This window comes from Vigna unguiculata, chromosome 6 (assembly GCF_004118075.2).
Source record: "Vigna unguiculata cultivar IT97K-499-35 chromosome 6, ASM411807v1, whole genome shotgun sequence".
Taxonomy (NCBI): Eukaryota; Viridiplantae; Streptophyta; class Magnoliopsida; order Fabales; family Fabaceae; genus Vigna; species Vigna unguiculata.
This window is the reverse complement of record NC_040284.1, coordinates 21,536,822-21,555,916: the sequence shown is the minus strand read 5'-3', so window position 1 is coordinate 21,555,916 and position 19,095 is coordinate 21,536,822. Positions and strand designations below refer to the sequence as shown.

The window sequence follows — 19,095 nt, the reverse complement described above, 5'->3', positions numbered from 1 at the left end:
CATCTTCACATACATGCACTTAAGTTGACATGATTTTCCATTTTATACAGAGGGAAAATCTTGACTATTAGCATAAGTTCACATCTCACGTTCCTATTATTTTATTTTCATTCTAACATCTCCTACTACTATGTTATTTGTTATTTTATATTGTTATGTTCTTTGAAAAAAAAAAAGTAATTGTAGTTTAAATCTATATGAAAAAAATAATACTAAAAAAGAAATTGTTTCTTGTTGACTTCGATGAAAATAATGTTTTATGAGAGTAATTTAGACATCACACTTTTGTGGTATAAAATCTATTATCAACTATTTAGATTTTAAAGAAAGTTTAGTATTTAAAGATTTCATATTACATCCTTATATATTTATCGATATTTTTATATATGGATAAAAGCAACAATAATGTTTTATTTTTTTATGGGTTAAATATATTTTTTTTTGTCAAAATTGAAATTAGTATTTCTTTAAAAATTTAATCTAATTTAATTCTTTAACTTTTAGAAAAGTTTGGATTTAATCTTTTTAACTCAATTTTATTAAATTTATTGAACATTTTAAATGTGTCTTTCATGGTAACGTTTGAATTGTTTATACGGTTTCATATATTTATATTTTAATGTTAACTAAAAAAATGTATTGAAACGCATTTAAAATGTTAAATAAAATTAACAAAATTTAATTAAAATTATTAAATCTAAATATTTGTAAAGTTAGATAATTAAATTGGACAAAAATTTTAAAAAGAGACTAATTTTAATTTTTATTAAAAATTAAAAAGATCAAAAATATATTTACCAACCATACGAACCATACGAACCTAGGACCATCAATTCACACCAGTCTCCACTGTTAATGATCATTACTAAACAGTCTTTTATTATTGATGTTTTAATGTATTTAATAATTTATAATAATAAATGATAATATGTTTATATTTAATAATTAGTATTATATATAAAATAATAATTAAAATATTGTTAAAAAATAATAATATATATAATTATTATTATTATTATTTATATTTATGTATAATAATTAGTAATAATAAAATATATATATATAAATATGAATATATATTAAAATGTTGTTAAATTTTAATATTTTTAACTCTTCTAATAATTATTTAATTTTATTTTTGTCATAGGGGTAATTTAGTAATTTAAAATTTTTTTATTAAATTTTTTTTAATCTTTCACATCACTCAAATCATTCACTAACTCTTATAAAATTTATCTTCAAATCTACTTACTTCACCCTCTAAATTTACTCAAAAAAATACATATATTTATCTACTCAAATTCATACAAATTCCCTTATACGTTCTTCGTTAAATCATGTATACGTACCAAAGCGGCCTCATGTGTCTTCTTCTGTTCCCAACGCGGCCTCATGTTTCTTTTTCTGGTTCGATCATGCTTGTCATTCAATTTTAGGAATCTGTGACGTGGGAATGTCTCATAATTTCTCTCTATTTATTGTATTCACATCATAATAGGATAGTTACATTTAAAATTCATTCTTAAAGTATATTTAAAAAATGTTCAACGTCCTTAATAAAAAGGTTTTAAAATAACTTTTATATAAAAAGTGAATGGTTATTTCTAATGATTTTTTATTTTTTATCGTAGTCAAGTTTCATCTCTATAAAGATGACATGAGGTATGATTCTTTTAGTGTAGTATGAACCTTCAATTCCAATTAGTTGTGTTGGATAATTTCTCTCATAAATTAAAACCATCTTGTGTATATTTTATTTATAGAAAATCTCTTTTCCCTATGTTAAGAAAAGTTATATGGTGTTCTCAAATTGATTTTAACTTAACACAAAAACTAAATATGCAATTTATTTCACAAATTTGTTACTATAATAATGTTTTACGAAAATATTTATAAAAATAAAATTTTGTACCATTCGAATATGTTTTGGGTGCAGAAAACGACTTATTATTATATGATTTATATTTCTTAGGCTTTTTGGTCCAAGAACAATGCTAGCATTATTAAAAATATATAGACAAGACCGACAATAAAAAGAAACCTCTCTCATATAATGATGGAAGCATAATTTCTTCTAAACATTTAACATGTTTTCTCGAAAGATAATAAAATCGTGTTAGACTATTCAATCATAAAACCTTTAAAGATATAAAAATGTTTTATTTTAATCTTGTTTCTTTTTTTTGTATTTTCTTCTATTAATGTTGCTTAGTTTTTCTTATTTCGTTTGTACAGCTTGTTTTCCTGATTAGGTTAGCATTTCATGTTTCCGGTGAAAAGCTAAAAGGAAAAAGAGAAGTAACTCTAAATTAGTTTGTAATTTTTATGTAATAATAATTCATTATAAAAAATTATTATTGAATCTTAAGATTCTCACATAATAAAACACTAATGTTGATCTATAAAAAATTATGTGAATATATATTTTTTAACACGTTCTCCCACTATTATTTTTTAATTTATTTTTTTGTTTTTTTTTCTCTTCTCACGTATTCTTAAAAACATATTATGAAAGTATCTTAGAAAAAGAACTCTAATTCCCTCTTTTAAATCAATGTCTATCAAATTAGACTGAGTTTTATTTTATTTTATTATGATTTTTCATAATATTTAATAGATTTTTATATTTTATTAAATTATAATTAAATTCATCATAATATTTTAAATGAATCACATAATAAAATTAATTCATCTGATTTTAATATTATATGTACACATACATATCAATGCCGCAACTGAAAATGACAAAAGAAAAAAAAACGTTGTGGTTTGATGGAATTGTTAGCTGCAAAACAGAAAATGAATACAACAAGAATTATTGTGATGATTTTTTGCTTGTGATGTTGATATTTATTTGTGATGCATGTAGCTGTGATTCACGTGGTGACGTGGCTCATAAGTTGGATCATAGTTGGTGTTCCAAAAGTAGGTAGAAGAAGTTGTCTCTATCTACATGAAACAAGTTCCACACTTATAACATGAAACAAGTTCCAGACTTATAATATAATTGCTGTTATACGAACACTACTGAAGACCTCACAAATCTGATTCTCTTGCGTGTTTGATGACGACCCGTCAACAGTATTTTCCTTTTACCACTCTTAGAAATTGGAATTTCAAGTCATGACCAAATATTAATTATTTCTTTCATAACAAGCTAGTGAGAATTATTGAGAACGAATTATTTTATATATTGGAAAAAAATTATAATCGAGAGTAGATAAGATATTTTTAAAATTTAAGAATATTTTTTAGATAACAAATTAGTTGAACGGTTAAAAAATAATAAAAATTATTTAAGTGAAAAAAAAAATTTACAAATAAAACAAAAATTAAGTAACAAAAAAATAAAAAAATAAGTTTTTTTTTTAAATTACCTAATAAATAAAGTTGGCAATTGAACATTCGAAATTAAAAAAGTCAAACCTTCTCATATAAAAATAAAAATAAACAATCAATAAAAAAAGATAAATAATTAAATATAAGACTTAAAAATTATTTAATTTATTGAAATTGATAATTTACTATTTGAATATAATTATATGAAGAAAAAAAAATCTAAAATTAAGATCGAAATAAGATAGAAAATACCTGAAAAATATGAATAAATTTTATAAACATAAAATAAACCAAACAATAAAAAAAGAAAAAAGTTATAAAACTAAATACCAATATAATATAATATAATATAATATATATATATATATATATATATATATATAAAGTTTTTACATTATTTAATAAATTATTAATATTTTAATAATTTACACGAAAATAAATAAAAACTGAAATACGGTCGAAAGAGAAATATGAACCCTGCACGCGTGCATGTGTCCTCAATTGATAACCTATGCACATATTTTTATGTCGAAACAGAATCTGTTACCTAATGGCGGGTTTGTGTCAGTGGGACTATGAAGATGTGATGGTACATTTTTATTAAAGATCCCTTAATGTCCGTGGGACTATAAATAAAATAATACAATACTTACAAAGAGAAATGATATGTTGACTACTTTTTCTCTTACTCGATTCTTGTACACATATTCCACTTCTTGTACACAGTTGTAACGTCTTTCATTTTCTATATGCTGCATCACTCAATTTTCCATCCTATTTCTTTTTAATCTTTAATTATTTTATTTTATTTTCTTAAATAATATTTGATAAAATTTAACGACTTTTTATGATAATTATTGAACTAAAACTCCATCACATCAGTGTATTTATGATTTGAGTTCATTAAATAATACACTTACATTTTAATTAATTTTATATGATTGTGTCTTTTCATTATTTTTTAAATTTTTATATAAATATTATATTGATATCGAAATTAAACTTGATATTTTAAATTTTGTTTTAAAATTATAAATTTAAATTTATTTCAACTATATTTGAAAATCATATTTCAAAAAAAAGTATAGTTCAAATAATTTTATATATAACTACTTCAAATATAAATTCTAATAAAAAAGTAATATCAAAGTATGATGTAAGAAATTTATTTGAAAAATATAAATTTATAAATTTAAAACACAATTTAAAATGAATTGGTTATTGCAGTCATGAAGTGAGAACCTACATCAAATTAAGTGGGGAACAACAATAGACCACTTGAACAAGTTTTTCAACTTTGGCTAGCCAAAGATTTTTGACAACACACCTCTATTATTTTTGTTTCTTTCAAATTTGAATTTTAACATAAAAGCACAATTTACTTTATCAGCATCGGTCATTACAAAAAATGAACTCGTTCTTGTTGTCATACATAAGTGGAGAGTAGAGTGTTATTAAGTGCGGAGTTATGTTAGACTTTTTGAACAAATTTTTCAATTTTGGGTTGACATACCTTTTTTGGCAACACAGTTCATGCTTTTCGTTTCTATCAAAGTTGAGTTGCAACATAAATCTACCAATTACTTGGATCTGATCATTTATTACAAAAAAAAATAAACAGGTTGTTTCTGTCATGCATAAATGTAAACTTACATCAAATCAAATAAAGTGAGGAACTATGATAAACTCTTTAAACAAGTTTTTCAACTTTGACTCCTCAAATCATTTTCATTGATCCATATGTCATTATTGGTATGTCATTATTGGTAGAGTTTTACTCATCATTATCTTCCTAAACAGAAATGAACAAGTAGTTGTGAAAATATGTGAACAAAGTTTTTTCTAATATGTGTAATTAAGTTATTAATTTAAAACTAATACAATATTTAATTATTTTATTTTAAAAACTAGTACAAGCGACTTCGGGATAGTAATAAAAGAATATTTTAAAAAAGTAATAAAAAATATTATCGTAGAAGATTGATTAAAATGTAAAATAATATTTAATGAACTCAAGTAATACAAGAGTTTTAATTCGATAGTTATCATAAAAAAGTCGTTAAATATTACCACATATTTAAGGAAAATTATAATATAATCGAAAAATAAAATAATTAAAGCTTAAAAAGGAAATAGAATGAAAGATTGAGTGATGCAGGATATAGAAACTATCAAGTTCAAGAAAAAGCATGTGTGCAAAGGACTAAATGTGGAAACGCCTAAAAACTGCCTGAGAAAAAATGGAGTAAGAGAAAAAAAAGTCAAGATATAATTCTCTATTTAAAGAGTGCACCCTCAGATTTCTAATCTCACAACTACATACTTAGATTCCCTTTATTTTAATGGCTACTGAAAAGACAGCATTCGAACTTGCCATGAAAGAAGTTGTTCTTATCAAACCATCAAAACCAACACCTTCCTCTATTCTTCCTTTATCTACACTAGACCACACACCTTCTTTTAATACCCTATGCCATACCCTCCATGTGTATCGATCAAAAGTTGATGATCATGATGAACCTAGTTGCCCTAATCACCAACTGCTACACCCTGCTGATGTGATCAAAGCAGCACTTTCAAAGGCTTTATTCTATTACTATCCTCTTGCAGGTAGGCTAGTAGACCACACTGATGGAAAGCTCGTAATCAACTGCAATGCAAAAGGTGTTCCGTTCTTGGAAGCCAATGCTACTTGCAAGCTTTCTTCTCTCCATTACTGGGATGGCACTGACATGGAAAGTGCAAAAAACTTAGTGTATGACCTTCCTTCTGAAGATGAAAGTGGCCACCAATATCCCTTGGTGTTCAAGGTCACAAACTTTCCTTGTGGGGGGTTCACCGTTGGAATGGGGCTGTTACATTCTGTTTGTGATGGCGTTGGAGCATGTCAGTTCTTCAAAGCCATCATGGAGTTTGCAAGGGGAAAAACTGAACCCTCTGTGAAGCCTGTGTGGGAGAGAGATAGGCTAAAGGGATCAATCACTAAAAACCCATTGCAAATTGATTTTTTGGACGATGCCTCAGCTGCAGTTTCACCCTTTCTTCCAACAGAAGTTCTCATGCATCAGTGCATTAAGGTGGACAGTGAGAGTATCAAAAGACTGAAGATGAGTTTGATGAAGGAATCAGGTGAGAACGAAAACTTCACTACTTTTGAATCACTAGCTGCATATGTGTGGAGGTCTAAATCTAGGGCTTTAAAATTGAACTACGATGGGAAAGTTAAGCTGAATATCACAGTTGGAGTGAGAAGACACTTGCAAGATCCTTTGCCAGAAGGGTATTATGGAAATGTTGTTGTGGATGCTGACGTTATTTTAACAATGAGGGAACTCAATGAAAGACCACTCCATGAGATTGTGAAGCTCATTAAAGAAAGCAAGAAAGTTTCTAGTAACAGTGATTATGTCAGAAACTTCATGAACACTTTAGAGACTGAACTAAATAATTTCAAGGCTGAAGCCAGTGGTGCATTCACTGCCTTGACTGATTGGAGGCACTTGAAGTTCTTTGAAAATGTAAATTTTGGAGTTAAAGAAATTTCGAATGTTGTACCAATGCCTTCTGACATGTTTGGATGTGTTGATTTATGCATTTTCTCAGCTCTTGGGAACTTTGATTCTTCAATGGAGGGAGGGGTTGGTATTTTTGTGTCTCTACCAGCTCCTGCATTGCTCACGTTCAAGGAGGAGATGGATGCTCTCACCCTTTTGATTTGAACACTTACTATATATGAGGATGAATAAAACAGCGTGAAATGTGTGAGATCTGTTCATGCCACCTTTGGTTAGGCTTTTAACCCGTGTGTATTATTATGTTGTAGTCAAATTTGATCGCATTCTAGTTGCATGCGTGGGTCCTTTCTATATAATGAAGGGCGTGTTTGTAGTATGATTCAGGCTAAAATGCAGTTGCTGTCACCCGTAGGAGCTTCTTTTATTACATAATTACTTTTAGAATGTCTCATCACATGGCATTTTAATTTCTACTACCCGCTTTGATTTAATATATGGCTCAGTTTTTAAAGTTAATTTGGCATCACTACTAAAAAATTACTTATTATCTCCAAATTCTTCTAAAAAATATTTTAGCAAGAAAATATGCACATTTCTCTTTAAAAAAAATTTCGTATGAAATTCGTTTGATATTTGATACTAAATGTATTTGGCAGTAAATATCTACAAGTTTTACGGTTAGATTTTTTCTGCATAAAATACCAGTAAAATTACTTACGAATTTACATATATATATATATATATATATATATATATATATATATATATATTTGTTAATTTAAAATATTTTTCTTGCTAATAAAATTTTGTATGAAATATCTGTTAAAACTGTTTTCAAGAAAAGAATTTAGAATTCTCTGCGAATCTATATATTTGGGAGAAAAAGCATTAAAAGAAAAACATAAATATTTTTGCTTAAGTTTATTTAATTTTCTTTTGCGCAGAAAAACAAAACAAAATATTATGTTAATTTATTGTATTTAAAACATTTATTAAATTTTATGCTGTTTTAAGTTTCACTATATTTTTTTTAAGCAAAAAAATTATTCATAGAAATTATTTATAATTTTTTCATAAAAAATATCTATGTTTTTATAGGATTACTTTTTGCAAAAAAAAAATCTATAATTTATTTTTTAAAAGATAATTCATAAAAAAAATCAATAATAATGCCTAATGACAATATTACATATTTATTTTTATGACTAGAAATCTACAAGAAGTAAATAGGATTATTTATATATAAATTGGACAAAAAGTTCCGGTGCCAAATAGGATTATTTATATATAAATTATATTTTTTTTTAATAAAAAATCTTCATTCTCTATTTAAAACAATTACATGATAATAGAATAAAAAAATATGATTATCATATCATAAAATAACCATAAAATAAACACAAAAATTTCAAAATTTTAAAATTTAGGATTATACTAGTTTGGAGAAATATATAATTAGGATTTATATCAATTTCATAAAAAAATTTATAAAATTGTGATTGAGATTTATACTAATTTAAAAAAAAATTTAATTTGGAAGAGATCGAGTGAGGACGTGTTATTCAACCTCTTTCTAAGAAATAATGTGAGAATGTATTTTTTAATATCTTTATTTTTCAATATCCATCTCTCAATTTATCTTTTTATCTTTTTTGTTTCTTTTACACTTTCTTGATGATTTATTTTATAATTAGAAACAAAACCCTAATTTCTTTCATTAAATAAATCTTTATCAAGTTATTTTTTATTTTATCTTTATTTTATATTATATTATAATTTTTCATAATATAAAATTAATTTAAATAATATAATAATACATAAATATAATTTAAAAAAATATATAAATATATATAAAATTTAAAATAAAAATAAAAATTGGAAAACTATGACTTCCCTGGTCATCTCTAAGTTTCGCCAGTGTTTTTTTACGTAAAATCACATATAATTAATATTGATGCTTATGAGGTTTACTGCATCAACAATAATCCGGTCTTGGAAACATCGTGCTATTTTGTCTTCAAGCCAGGTTTAATGAGAGAAACGAGTTCTTCGACTTCGACGTTGTGCTCTCTGATCACGAGAAATACATATGTCAGCGAGCACAAGAAAGAATCCGATGACTCCGCCGCCATTAAAAAATCACATATCGACATTCATCACAAGCACACGGGAGGGGCAATTAAGCTACTATTCTAATTACGGATTCTTCTAAGTCCATCTTTTGCGATTATTATTCGATTCTCTTTCATTAGATCGTTGCGATGAAGTTCAAAATGAAGTATGAAGAAAATTGAGAAGGATATGCATGTATTGAGGTGATTCATTCATTTTTTATGTACTGTTTTTAGGTTATTTACATCTCATTTGTTATGGATTTCTTGTCGTTAGGAGATTAAACAAAAATTAAGTAACAAAGAGATTAAAGATTTTTTTTTAAATTACCTAATAAATGAAGGATTTATATAATTAAAAATTTAAGATTGAAAGATTCAAACATTTGCATATAAAAATAAAAATAAACAATCAATAAAAATATATATAAAAAAATCAAATGTAAGAGCTAAAAATTATTTAGTTTACTGAAATTAATAATACACTATTTGAATATAATTACATGAAAAAAGTATTTGTAATCAAGATTGAAATAATAGGGACAGTACCTCATATGTGAGTGAATGTAGTAAATACAGAATAAAGCAAACAATAAAAAGAAAAAAAGAAGAAAACGTGTGGAGAAAGAAAAAAAAATTACTAAACCAAATAATAAGAGAATTATATATATATATATATATATATATAAAGTTTTTATGTAATTTAATAAATTATTAATATTTTATTAATTTAAATGAAAATGAAATAAAAATGGAAATATGTCAAATGACAAGTATGAACACAGAGATACACTGCAAAAAAAACTTAAATAATGATCAAATTTAATGATAAAAAATAATTAGTTATTATAGTGATCAATTTAGATGCTAATTTAAAAATTAATTTTTTTTAACTAAAATAGTTTCAAAAAATTATAATTGGTTTCTAAATTGAACTAAAATATTTTTTTATTATAAATTAGTCTTTAAATTGATCACTAACATTAGTTACCTAAATTTTGATTAACAAAAATATTAGTTTCTAGATTACACACTCATGCATGTTTCTCTATTTAATTAATAAAATAAGATATTACTTATAAATATCTCATTTAGGAATGTCAAAAAATCCGTACTCGCATATATCCGCGGGTAAAATCCGCAACGGATAGGAAATGAATATTAAAAATGGATATCTGCTACCCGCAGGTACAGATATTTTTGATACCCGTACGTTAACAAGGCGGGTACGACTATCATAGTATCCGTACCCGTGAATATCTGTACCTACTAAACTTTAATTCACAAAAATACTCATATATATATATATATATATATATATAAAAGTAAAAAATATTATGACCTAATTTTTTCTAAGCTGCACATCTTGTCTTGTCTCATGTCTTCATTCTTCCAACTTCAAGTATTTGTACGTCGTCTTCTTTCAGGTACATACCTTGACGTTCTTCTCTTTTCTTTCTTTGAAATTGGGCATATACACCAAACCCTATATAGACAGTTACACTTATGGTATGTTTGTTATCAAATGATGAAATCAAAATAAGAATACTTGAACACGTGACAATTGAGGTTATTATTTGTTTATTTTGTTTATTTTTTACGAATCAATCGGAGAAAATGGACTTGTTGATCAAAACACTGATTAAAAGAATTTCTATCTTGTTAAACGTTATTTTATATTTAATTTTATAATCATTTAAATTTTATTTAAAATTTATGACAGTAATGTATTTTATTTTATTTGAATTTATGATTAAATATTTGTTTTTTAAATAATTTTATAAATATATTTGTGGGTACCCACAAATATAAAAAATTAAACGGGTATCTAACGAATATAAATATAAATACAAGATGAATATTTATGAAGTGAATAGGGTACAAGAAAAAACAAAATATGTACGGAGACGACTCTCTTTGTTCGTGGGTTTGTGTCGGAGGTATTAAAGATGCGTTGATGTCCGTGGGACAATCAAGATATAATGATACATTATTTGTAACGTGGTGGGGTACATAATATTGTTAGATCATGCCCTCATCCAATGCAAAATGTAATGTGATAAATGTCACATATATGGTCATGCAATAAAATATTATCATGTTCAAAGCCCTAATTTTTGGTGGGGTGCAATAAGTAGCTGACAAAATGTTTGCTATTATAGTGGAGTTCAAGCTTCAAGGTAATTGTTTTATCTCTAGAGTACAATCATTTGTCAAGCAACCCATTCTTTTGTTCTTCTGGTTATAAGGTTTGTTTTGGGCTAGTGTTTAAACATTAATTGAGGGTTTTATAATAACTTCTTTTACCCACGTTAATGTTTAGGGTTAGAGTTTGGGCCGATTTATTTAAGGTTCAAGAAGCTCTAGATTTAGGTCTTAAAAATATAGGTATAAAAAAATACTTTAATTATTAATATATTTTTATTAAATTAATTATAAAATTATATTTGAGAATAAAATTTAATTAAATTATTAGAAGTGATTGTTAATTTTTATTGATATTAAAAGTGATATTTAACGAGTTATCAAATTTTTTTAATAAATCATACTTTTACATTTCTATCTTCAACTTTGCTCTTTTTGTAAGTTTTCGTATTCCGATCGTATTGATTAGTAAATAAAAATGTCATATTTTTGTTTTGCGGTTCACAAATCTTTAAGTCGCTCTAGTTATAGTTGACCAAAATATAAGATCAACATAATTTATATACCTATACGAAAGATTTGAGAGTTATCTAAGAAATAGATTGATTTTCTACTAATCACATTTCGGTAAGAAGAAGTTAATTTTCTCTAAATCCAAAGGAATGTGATTTATATGAACCCAACTATTTGAAAGAGATGTACAAGAGGGTTCAAAATATTTCATGCTTTTAGTTTGTGTTGCAGATGTCAATAAAACATAACATGTATTTGTATTTCAAGAGTTTATAGATGTATTTCCTGAAGAGACTCTAGGACTTATGTCCAAGAGAGATATACAATGAATTATTTCTCAAGTAAGTCATGTGTCAGTTACTAACACCAACCGAATTAGATAAGTTGAAAAAACAAATAAAAAAGTTATTTAAAAATAGTTCATCCAATTCACTATTTCTTTACGAAGAATGTTATTATAAAAAACGATTTAATTCGACTTTTGGTTCTTTAATTTGTTTGAAAAATTCAATTTGATATATAACTTTTATTTGGTGCAAGTCATCCAATTTTTAAAAATGATCAAATTAAGTGATTCGTTATGATTCTTAATAATTTCATTTTTTTTGTGAAAAAGTTATGTGAAGTCCTCACAATTTTGATTTTAAAATCGTCATAGGTCCAAAAGTTGTTATGAGTCCACACCACTTATTTCATAATTAGTGATACCTTTTTAATTCCATTTCAATAATATTTGAACAAATTTGTCCCATATATGTAAAAAAAATGGGCGTCTGAGCATTTCAGTTTTCAAAGCCCTCTGTGAAGCCAATATGGGAGAGAGATAGAAAGGCTAAATGGATTAATCACCAAACAATCATTGCAAATTGATTTCTTGGACGAGACCTATTTTGCAGTTGAGAAATGATATAATGACTACTATTTCTTACCACTTCTCTTACCACATTACGTATCATTTGTTATTGAATTTTAATTTGTTTTTTTCCTTAACTTAAAAGCTGCAGGAAAACTGAAAAATCACTCACGCGTGGTGCCAAACACTCACACTCTCTTACCATTACACCATTCTTTCAAACAGAACCCATTTCCTCTCCACCCTAAAAAATTCCCAAACCACCGAAGCTTCCATTGAAGAACCCCAGCCCCATTCTTTTCCACCCACTAAGGAGGTTAGGCATTGTCGAAGGTGGCATTTTCGGGCTCCCCTCTCTTCTCCCCGGAACCCCACAACAATTGCGAAACTTCGTCCTCCCTTTCATTTCCGGTAGGTGTCGTCGAGAATGAAGATCAAGTATGCATTTTGTAACCCTTCCATTTTCTTTCTTCGTTTCCACCCACGAAAAATCAGTATTCATCTTCTCCTTTCATCTTGACTTCTACGTTTGTGCTTGGTCTCCACAGATTAAGGGTTTTGGACGCTTTCTATTTGAATTTGAAAGGAATCCCATTAGTGAAAAAGATTAATTATTTCTCCATTTTCTCTTAGGGTTTTTGTGTGAACCCATTGATTGATTACAAATAAATGGTCATTGTGTGGATTTTATGGTTTTAAGATAGATAAATTGTGATGTTTTGTGTCTACAAAGATGGATTGCAAAGAAATGGGTCATTCTTTCGTTTTCAGGTTTTCTAGCATTTCGAATTTTTTTGAGTTGTGGTTTTAAGAATTTGGATCGTTTGTGATTGTGAGGTGTGTGGGGAATTTTCATATGGTTGTGTATGCATATTTAATTACACTACCGTTGTGGTTAAGTTGTGTTGTAATAATTAGATGTGGTGTTGGCTATTATGTTATTTGAATACATGCGTTATGTTAATTATTTATCTTAATTAACTATTTTGGACATCGAAACATTATATTTGAAACCATTTTCATTACAATGATTTCCATCTCCATAGTTTATGGGAAGTTTTGCACTAAAGTTGTTGTAGGTCCATGCAGATGGGCAGTGTATATATTTTGAAATTGAAATATATAAAGGGTATACCATTGTGACTAAACATTCGATAGCATTTCTATACAGGAACATCTGTTAGCGGCACATTTGTTGCTGCATTCTCTTCTGGTTTTGGTTTTTCGGTTGTTGGAAGCTCAGGAGCTGAAACATCTAATGCGCTTGCCTATGATGATGCCACCTTTGATGTTGCAACCTTTGAAGTTTAAAGCTTTGTTGGTCATGAGTCATCCTTTTTCAATAATGTTTTAAGATTTTTAATGTATTTTATTTATGTGTCCGCTTAAGACCTTCTCCACCTTTTGAAAAATATTATTTTAATTTATTTGTTGGTATGCCTTTCATTCCATGATGAAATGCGTTTTGCAAATGGAAGAGGAAACTATTTTAGTACTGCAACTTTACCTCTGTTTGTGGCTTTGAAAAAGACATGGCTAACAATTGTTCATACTAATATGGCCGAAAATTTTTGGAAATTAACATGCAACTCAAGACCAATTAAGTTGTAACTCATGAAGGATTTTTTGCACAAAATAACAATAACAAATTTGGAAAGTGCAACAGGAAGTATGAGGGTGGGACCTAAAGATTGCACAATAATATCTCACTCCATTCCAATTCTTCTAAACCAACTATAATTGCATTTGTGAACCTGTCCTATTTATGAATTTAACTTGTAACACAAAATCAATTAAGTTGTTACTAAGAGATGACTTTTTCGACAAAAAAAAATTATACATTTTGAAAGTGGATCCCAGTTGTGCAGAGACATAACATTCCCCATCTTAGTTCTTTTAAACCAAGTATAAGTGCACTTATGAAAAAACTTCCCAGGCACATTTTTGAATTTAACTTGCAACCCAATATCAATTATGTTGTTACCCACAATTGACTTTTTGCACGAAATTTTTTTTTATACATTTGAAAAGTGCAGGGGGAAACATAATTTCCTCTTTGAAATGGTGGATCCCTACTATGCACAGACATAACACACATAATCCTAGTTCTTCTAAACAAAGTATAAGTGCATTTCTGAAAAAACTTCCCTGACACAATTTTGAAAAAACTTCGTTTGTGCATATATATTGCATTCCTCCAATTGCTCACTGTCTTCATTTCTATTTCGACCTTCTTCATCTTCATGAACGAAATAGGCACCGAAATGATAAGAATGATTGTTTGTCTGCATACAAATGCCTAATGTTTAGTCACAATGGTATACCATTTATATATTTCAATTTCAAAATATATACAATGCCCATCTACAAGGACCTGCAACAACTTTAACGCAAAAACTCCTATAAACTATGGAGATAGAAATCATTGTAATGAAATTGGTTTCAAATATAATGTTTCGATGTCCAAAATAGTTAATTAAGGTAAACAATTAACATAACACAAGTATTCAAATAACATAACAGCCAACACCACATCCAATTATTACTGTTTGACTTAACCACAATGATAGTGCCATTAAATATGCATACACAACCATACAGAACTTCCCCAAACACCATAAAATCACAAATGATAAAAAATGCTTAAAACCACAACTCAAAAATTCGAAATGCTAAAAAACTTAAAAACCAAGGAATGACTAATTTCTTTGCAATCCATCAATGAAGACGCAAAAAATCACAATTTATCTATCTTAAAACCATAAAATTCACACAATGACCATTTATTTGCAATCAATCAATGGGTTCACACAAAAACCCTAAGGGAAAATGGAGAAATAATTAATCTTTTTCACTAATGGGATTCCTTTCAAATTCAAATAGAAAGCGTCCAAAACCCTTAATCTGTGGAGACCAAACACAAACGTAGAAGTCAAGATGAAAGGAGAAGATGAATACTGATTTTTCGTGGGTGGAAACGAAAAAAGAAAATGGAAGGGTTACAAAATGCATACTTGATCTTCATTCTCGACGACACCTACCGGAAATGAAAGGGAGGACGGAGTTTCGCAATTGTTGTGGGGTTCCGAGGAGAAGAGAGGGGAGCCCGAAAATGCCACCTTCGACAATGCCTAACACAAGCCTTAGTGGGTGGAAAAGAATGGGGCTGGGGTTCTTCAATGGAAGCTTCGGTGGTTTGGGAATTTTTTAGGATGGAGAGGAAATGGGTTCTGTTTGAAAGAATAGTGTAATGGTAAGAGAGTGTGAGTGTTTGGCACCACGCGCGAGTGATTCTTCAGTTTCCCCTGCAACTTTTAAGTTAAGGAAAAAAATAAATTAAAATTCAATAACAAATGACACGTAATGTGGTAAGAGAAGTGGTAAGATATAATAGTCATTGTACCATTTCTCTTTGCAGTTTGAGCCTCAAGTTCTCATGCACTAGCACATTAAGGTGAGACTATGAACATGTGATGATACATTATTTGTTTGGATATTTAAATATGCGTTCATATCAGTGGGATTATACACAAAAATACAATAAGTACGAAGACAAATGACAAATATTTAAAGGTGCTATTTTATTTTGGTAAAAAAATTAAAATTAATCTATATTAATAACTGTATACCCTCAGATTTCTAATCTCACAACTACATACTCAGATTCCCTTCATTTCTATGGCTACTGAAAAGACAGCATTCGAACTTGCCATGAAAGAAGTTGTTCTTATCAAACCATCAAAACCAACACCTTCCTCTATTCTTCCTTTATCTACACTAGACCACACACCTTCTTTTAATACCCTATGCCATACCCTCCATGTGTATCGATCAAAAGTTGATGATCATGATGAACCTAGTTGCCCTAATCACCAACTGCTACACCCTGCTGATGTGATCAAAGCAGCACTTTCAAAGGCTTTATTCTATTACTATCCTCTTGCAGGTAGGCTAGTAGACCACACTGATGGAAAGCTCGTAATCAACTGCAATGCAAAAGGTGTTCCGTTCTTGGAAGCCAATGCTACTTGCAAGCTTTCTTCTCTCCATTACTGGGATGGCACTGACATGGAAAGTGCAAAAAACTTAGTGTATGACCTTCCTTCTGAAGATGAAAGTGGCCACCAATATCCCTTGGTGTTCAAGGTCACAAACTTTCCTTGTGGGGGGTTCACCGTTGGAATGGGGCTGTTACATTCTGTTTGTGATGGCGTTGGAGCATGTCAGTTCTTCAAAGCCATCATGGAGTTTGCAAGGGGAAAAACTGAACCCTCTGTGAAGCCTGTGTGGGAGAGAGATAGGCTAAAGGGATCAATCACTAAAAACCCATTGCAAATTGATTTTTTGGACGATGCCTCAGCTGCAGTTTCACCCTTTCTTCCAACAGAAGTTCTCATGCACCAGTGCATTAAGGTGGACAGTGAGAGCATCAGAAGACTGAAGATGAGCTTGGTGAAGGAATCAGGTGAGAACGAAAACATTACTACTTTTGAATCACTTGCTGCATATGTGTGGAGGTCTAAATGTAGGGCCTTAAAAATGAGCTATGATGGGAAAGTTAAGCTGAATATCACAGTAGGAGTGAGAAGACACTTGCAAGATCCTTTGCCAGAAGGGTATTATGGAAATGTTGTTGTGGATGCTGACGTTATTTTAACAATGAGGGAACTCAATGAAAGGCCCCTCTATGAGATTGTGAAGCTCATTAAAGAAAGCAAGAAAGTTTCTTGTAACAGTGATTATGTCAGAAACTTCATGGACACTTTAGAGACAGATTTAGAGATAGAAACGGAATTCAACATTGAAGGGAGTGGTGCATTCACTACCTTTACTGATTGGAGGCACTTGGAGTTCTATGAAAATGTAGATTTTGGAGTTAAAGAAATTGTGAATGTTGTACCAATCCCTTCTGACATGTTTGGATGTGTTGATTTATGCATTTTCTCAGCTCTTGGGAACTTTGATTCTTCAATGGAGGGAGGGGTTGGTATTTTTGTGTCCCTACCAGCTCCTGCATTGCTCACGTTCAAGGAGGAGATGGAGGCTCTCACCCTTTTGATTTGAACACTTACTATATATGAATATGAATAAAACAACATGAAATTAAAGTGTCAGATCTGTTCACATTCGTTTTAGGCCTTTCATGTTTGTATAAAAATGTATTTGTTCATGGAAACCCTTGTTTGTGCCAAGCGAGGACATTTAGAATGAATGTCACATCATATGGCATTTGAAGTCGTACTAGATCCGCTTGATTAAGGGATGTATATGGCTCTTTGACATGCTATATGGTTCAATTTTAAAGGATAATTGCATGACATGACATATTTAAATGCTATTTTAAATTAAGATGTGAATGATACACACTACTGTACATGTTACTATTAGTAATAATGAGAATCTAAAAAAAAAAAAAAGAAAAAAACTGATTGAATGGATGATAAAGAAAGAGAGAGAAGGAATTGTCGTGGAAGGTAGAAAAAGATTGGGAATCTGAAAAAAAAAATTGATTGAATGGATGATAGAGAAAGAGAGAGGAGGAATTGTCGTGGAAGGTAGAAAAAGATGGAGAGAGAAAAAAAAATCATAAAATATTGATATAAATCACATTAACATCAATTTAATAAAACTCTCCGCATTGATTTTATTATGAAAAATAAAAATAGGTACTTGAGTAAAATTAATATAGAGATATAAATGAATCATAAATTAGTATAATTAAGTTATTTGAAATTTTGTTTAAAGAAATTATATTTTATGTGAATGACTATTGGAAATGATCTATTTGTATTAAGTATTAACATTTATGTAGCAATATTGACGATTTAAGTCACATGACTAAGATATTACAGTATTTATGTTGCAATATTGATGATTTAAGTTACATGACTAAGATATTACAGTGGTAAGTGGTAAGAAATCGATGAATGAGTTCTTATCAGAGATTACAGATAAACTCGTTATGGGTATATGTATGGGAAATCTCTTACTTTTTCAATTGGGTAGGAGTATGAGGAATCTCTGATTTTTTCAATTTGGTATATGAGTATGAGGATGTATATATCCCGCCATAATACCTGTCCGTGCATACATCCGTTCCCGTTTAAATTATTAAAATCTTCACAATTAATTAAGTAACCTTATATATATATATATATATATATATATATATATATATATATATACTTTCTAATTTTTATTTCTTCTAATTATTTGGTTTGTATGAAACTCATTTGTATCCAATATATTTTTCATCTTATCATAAATCTTTATGTAATTATGTTAAAATGATGTTTATGTCTCACATTTGAATATTTCTATTATTTTTTAGGCTTAAATACCTTTTTGGTCCTCATTTTCGTAGTGTTTGTTGCGGATGGTCCTCATTTTGATAGAATGTTTAAAATGATCCTCATTTTCGCAATTCGTGTTTTATTTGGTCCTTTTCTGTAACGTCGTTTAAATCATTAACGGAGCATTGTACAGGTGGCACAGTTTGTATTAGGGTGTGTTAAGTGTACTGTCCAGGCAGAGGCGGAACATGATAGGACCAGGGGGGGCCTAGGCCCCCCCAAATATTTTTGATTTTTTTCAAAATTATATATCCATTTTTTTAATT

The 19,095-nt window shown here is 28.7% G+C and overlaps 2 protein-coding genes across 2 annotated transcripts; both read left to right on the top strand.

Annotated features, from left to right (window-relative positions):
- Positions 1-5,667: 5,667 nt before the first annotated feature.
- Positions 5,668-7,268, top strand: LOC114189206 (spermidine coumaroyl-CoA acyltransferase-like). The gene has a single exon (XM_028077918.1). The coding sequence runs from the start codon at positions 5,682-5,684 to the stop codon at positions 7,056-7,058; it is 1,377 nt and encodes a 458-aa protein (XP_027933719.1). The 5' UTR covers positions 5,668-5,681; the 3' UTR covers positions 7,059-7,268.
- Positions 7,269-16,154: 8,886 nt separating this feature from the next.
- LOC114188520 (spermidine coumaroyl-CoA acyltransferase-like) lies at positions 16,155-17,540 on the top strand. The gene has a single exon (XM_028077093.1). It carries the CDS (start codon positions 16,155-16,157, stop codon positions 17,538-17,540), a length of 1,386 nt encoding a protein of 461 aa, XP_027932894.1.
- The last annotated feature ends 1,555 nt before the right edge of the window (positions 17,541-19,095 follow it).

What these genes read in the sequence shown, in the direction of transcription:
- LOC114189206 (XM_028077918.1), top strand. Translation starts at nt 5,682, where the DNA reads ATGGCTACTGAAAAGACAGCATTCGAACTTGCCATGAAAGAAGTTGTT.
- LOC114188520 (XM_028077093.1), top strand. Translation starts at nt 16,155, where the DNA reads ATGGCTACTGAAAAGACAGCATTCGAACTTGCCATGAAAGAAGTTGTT.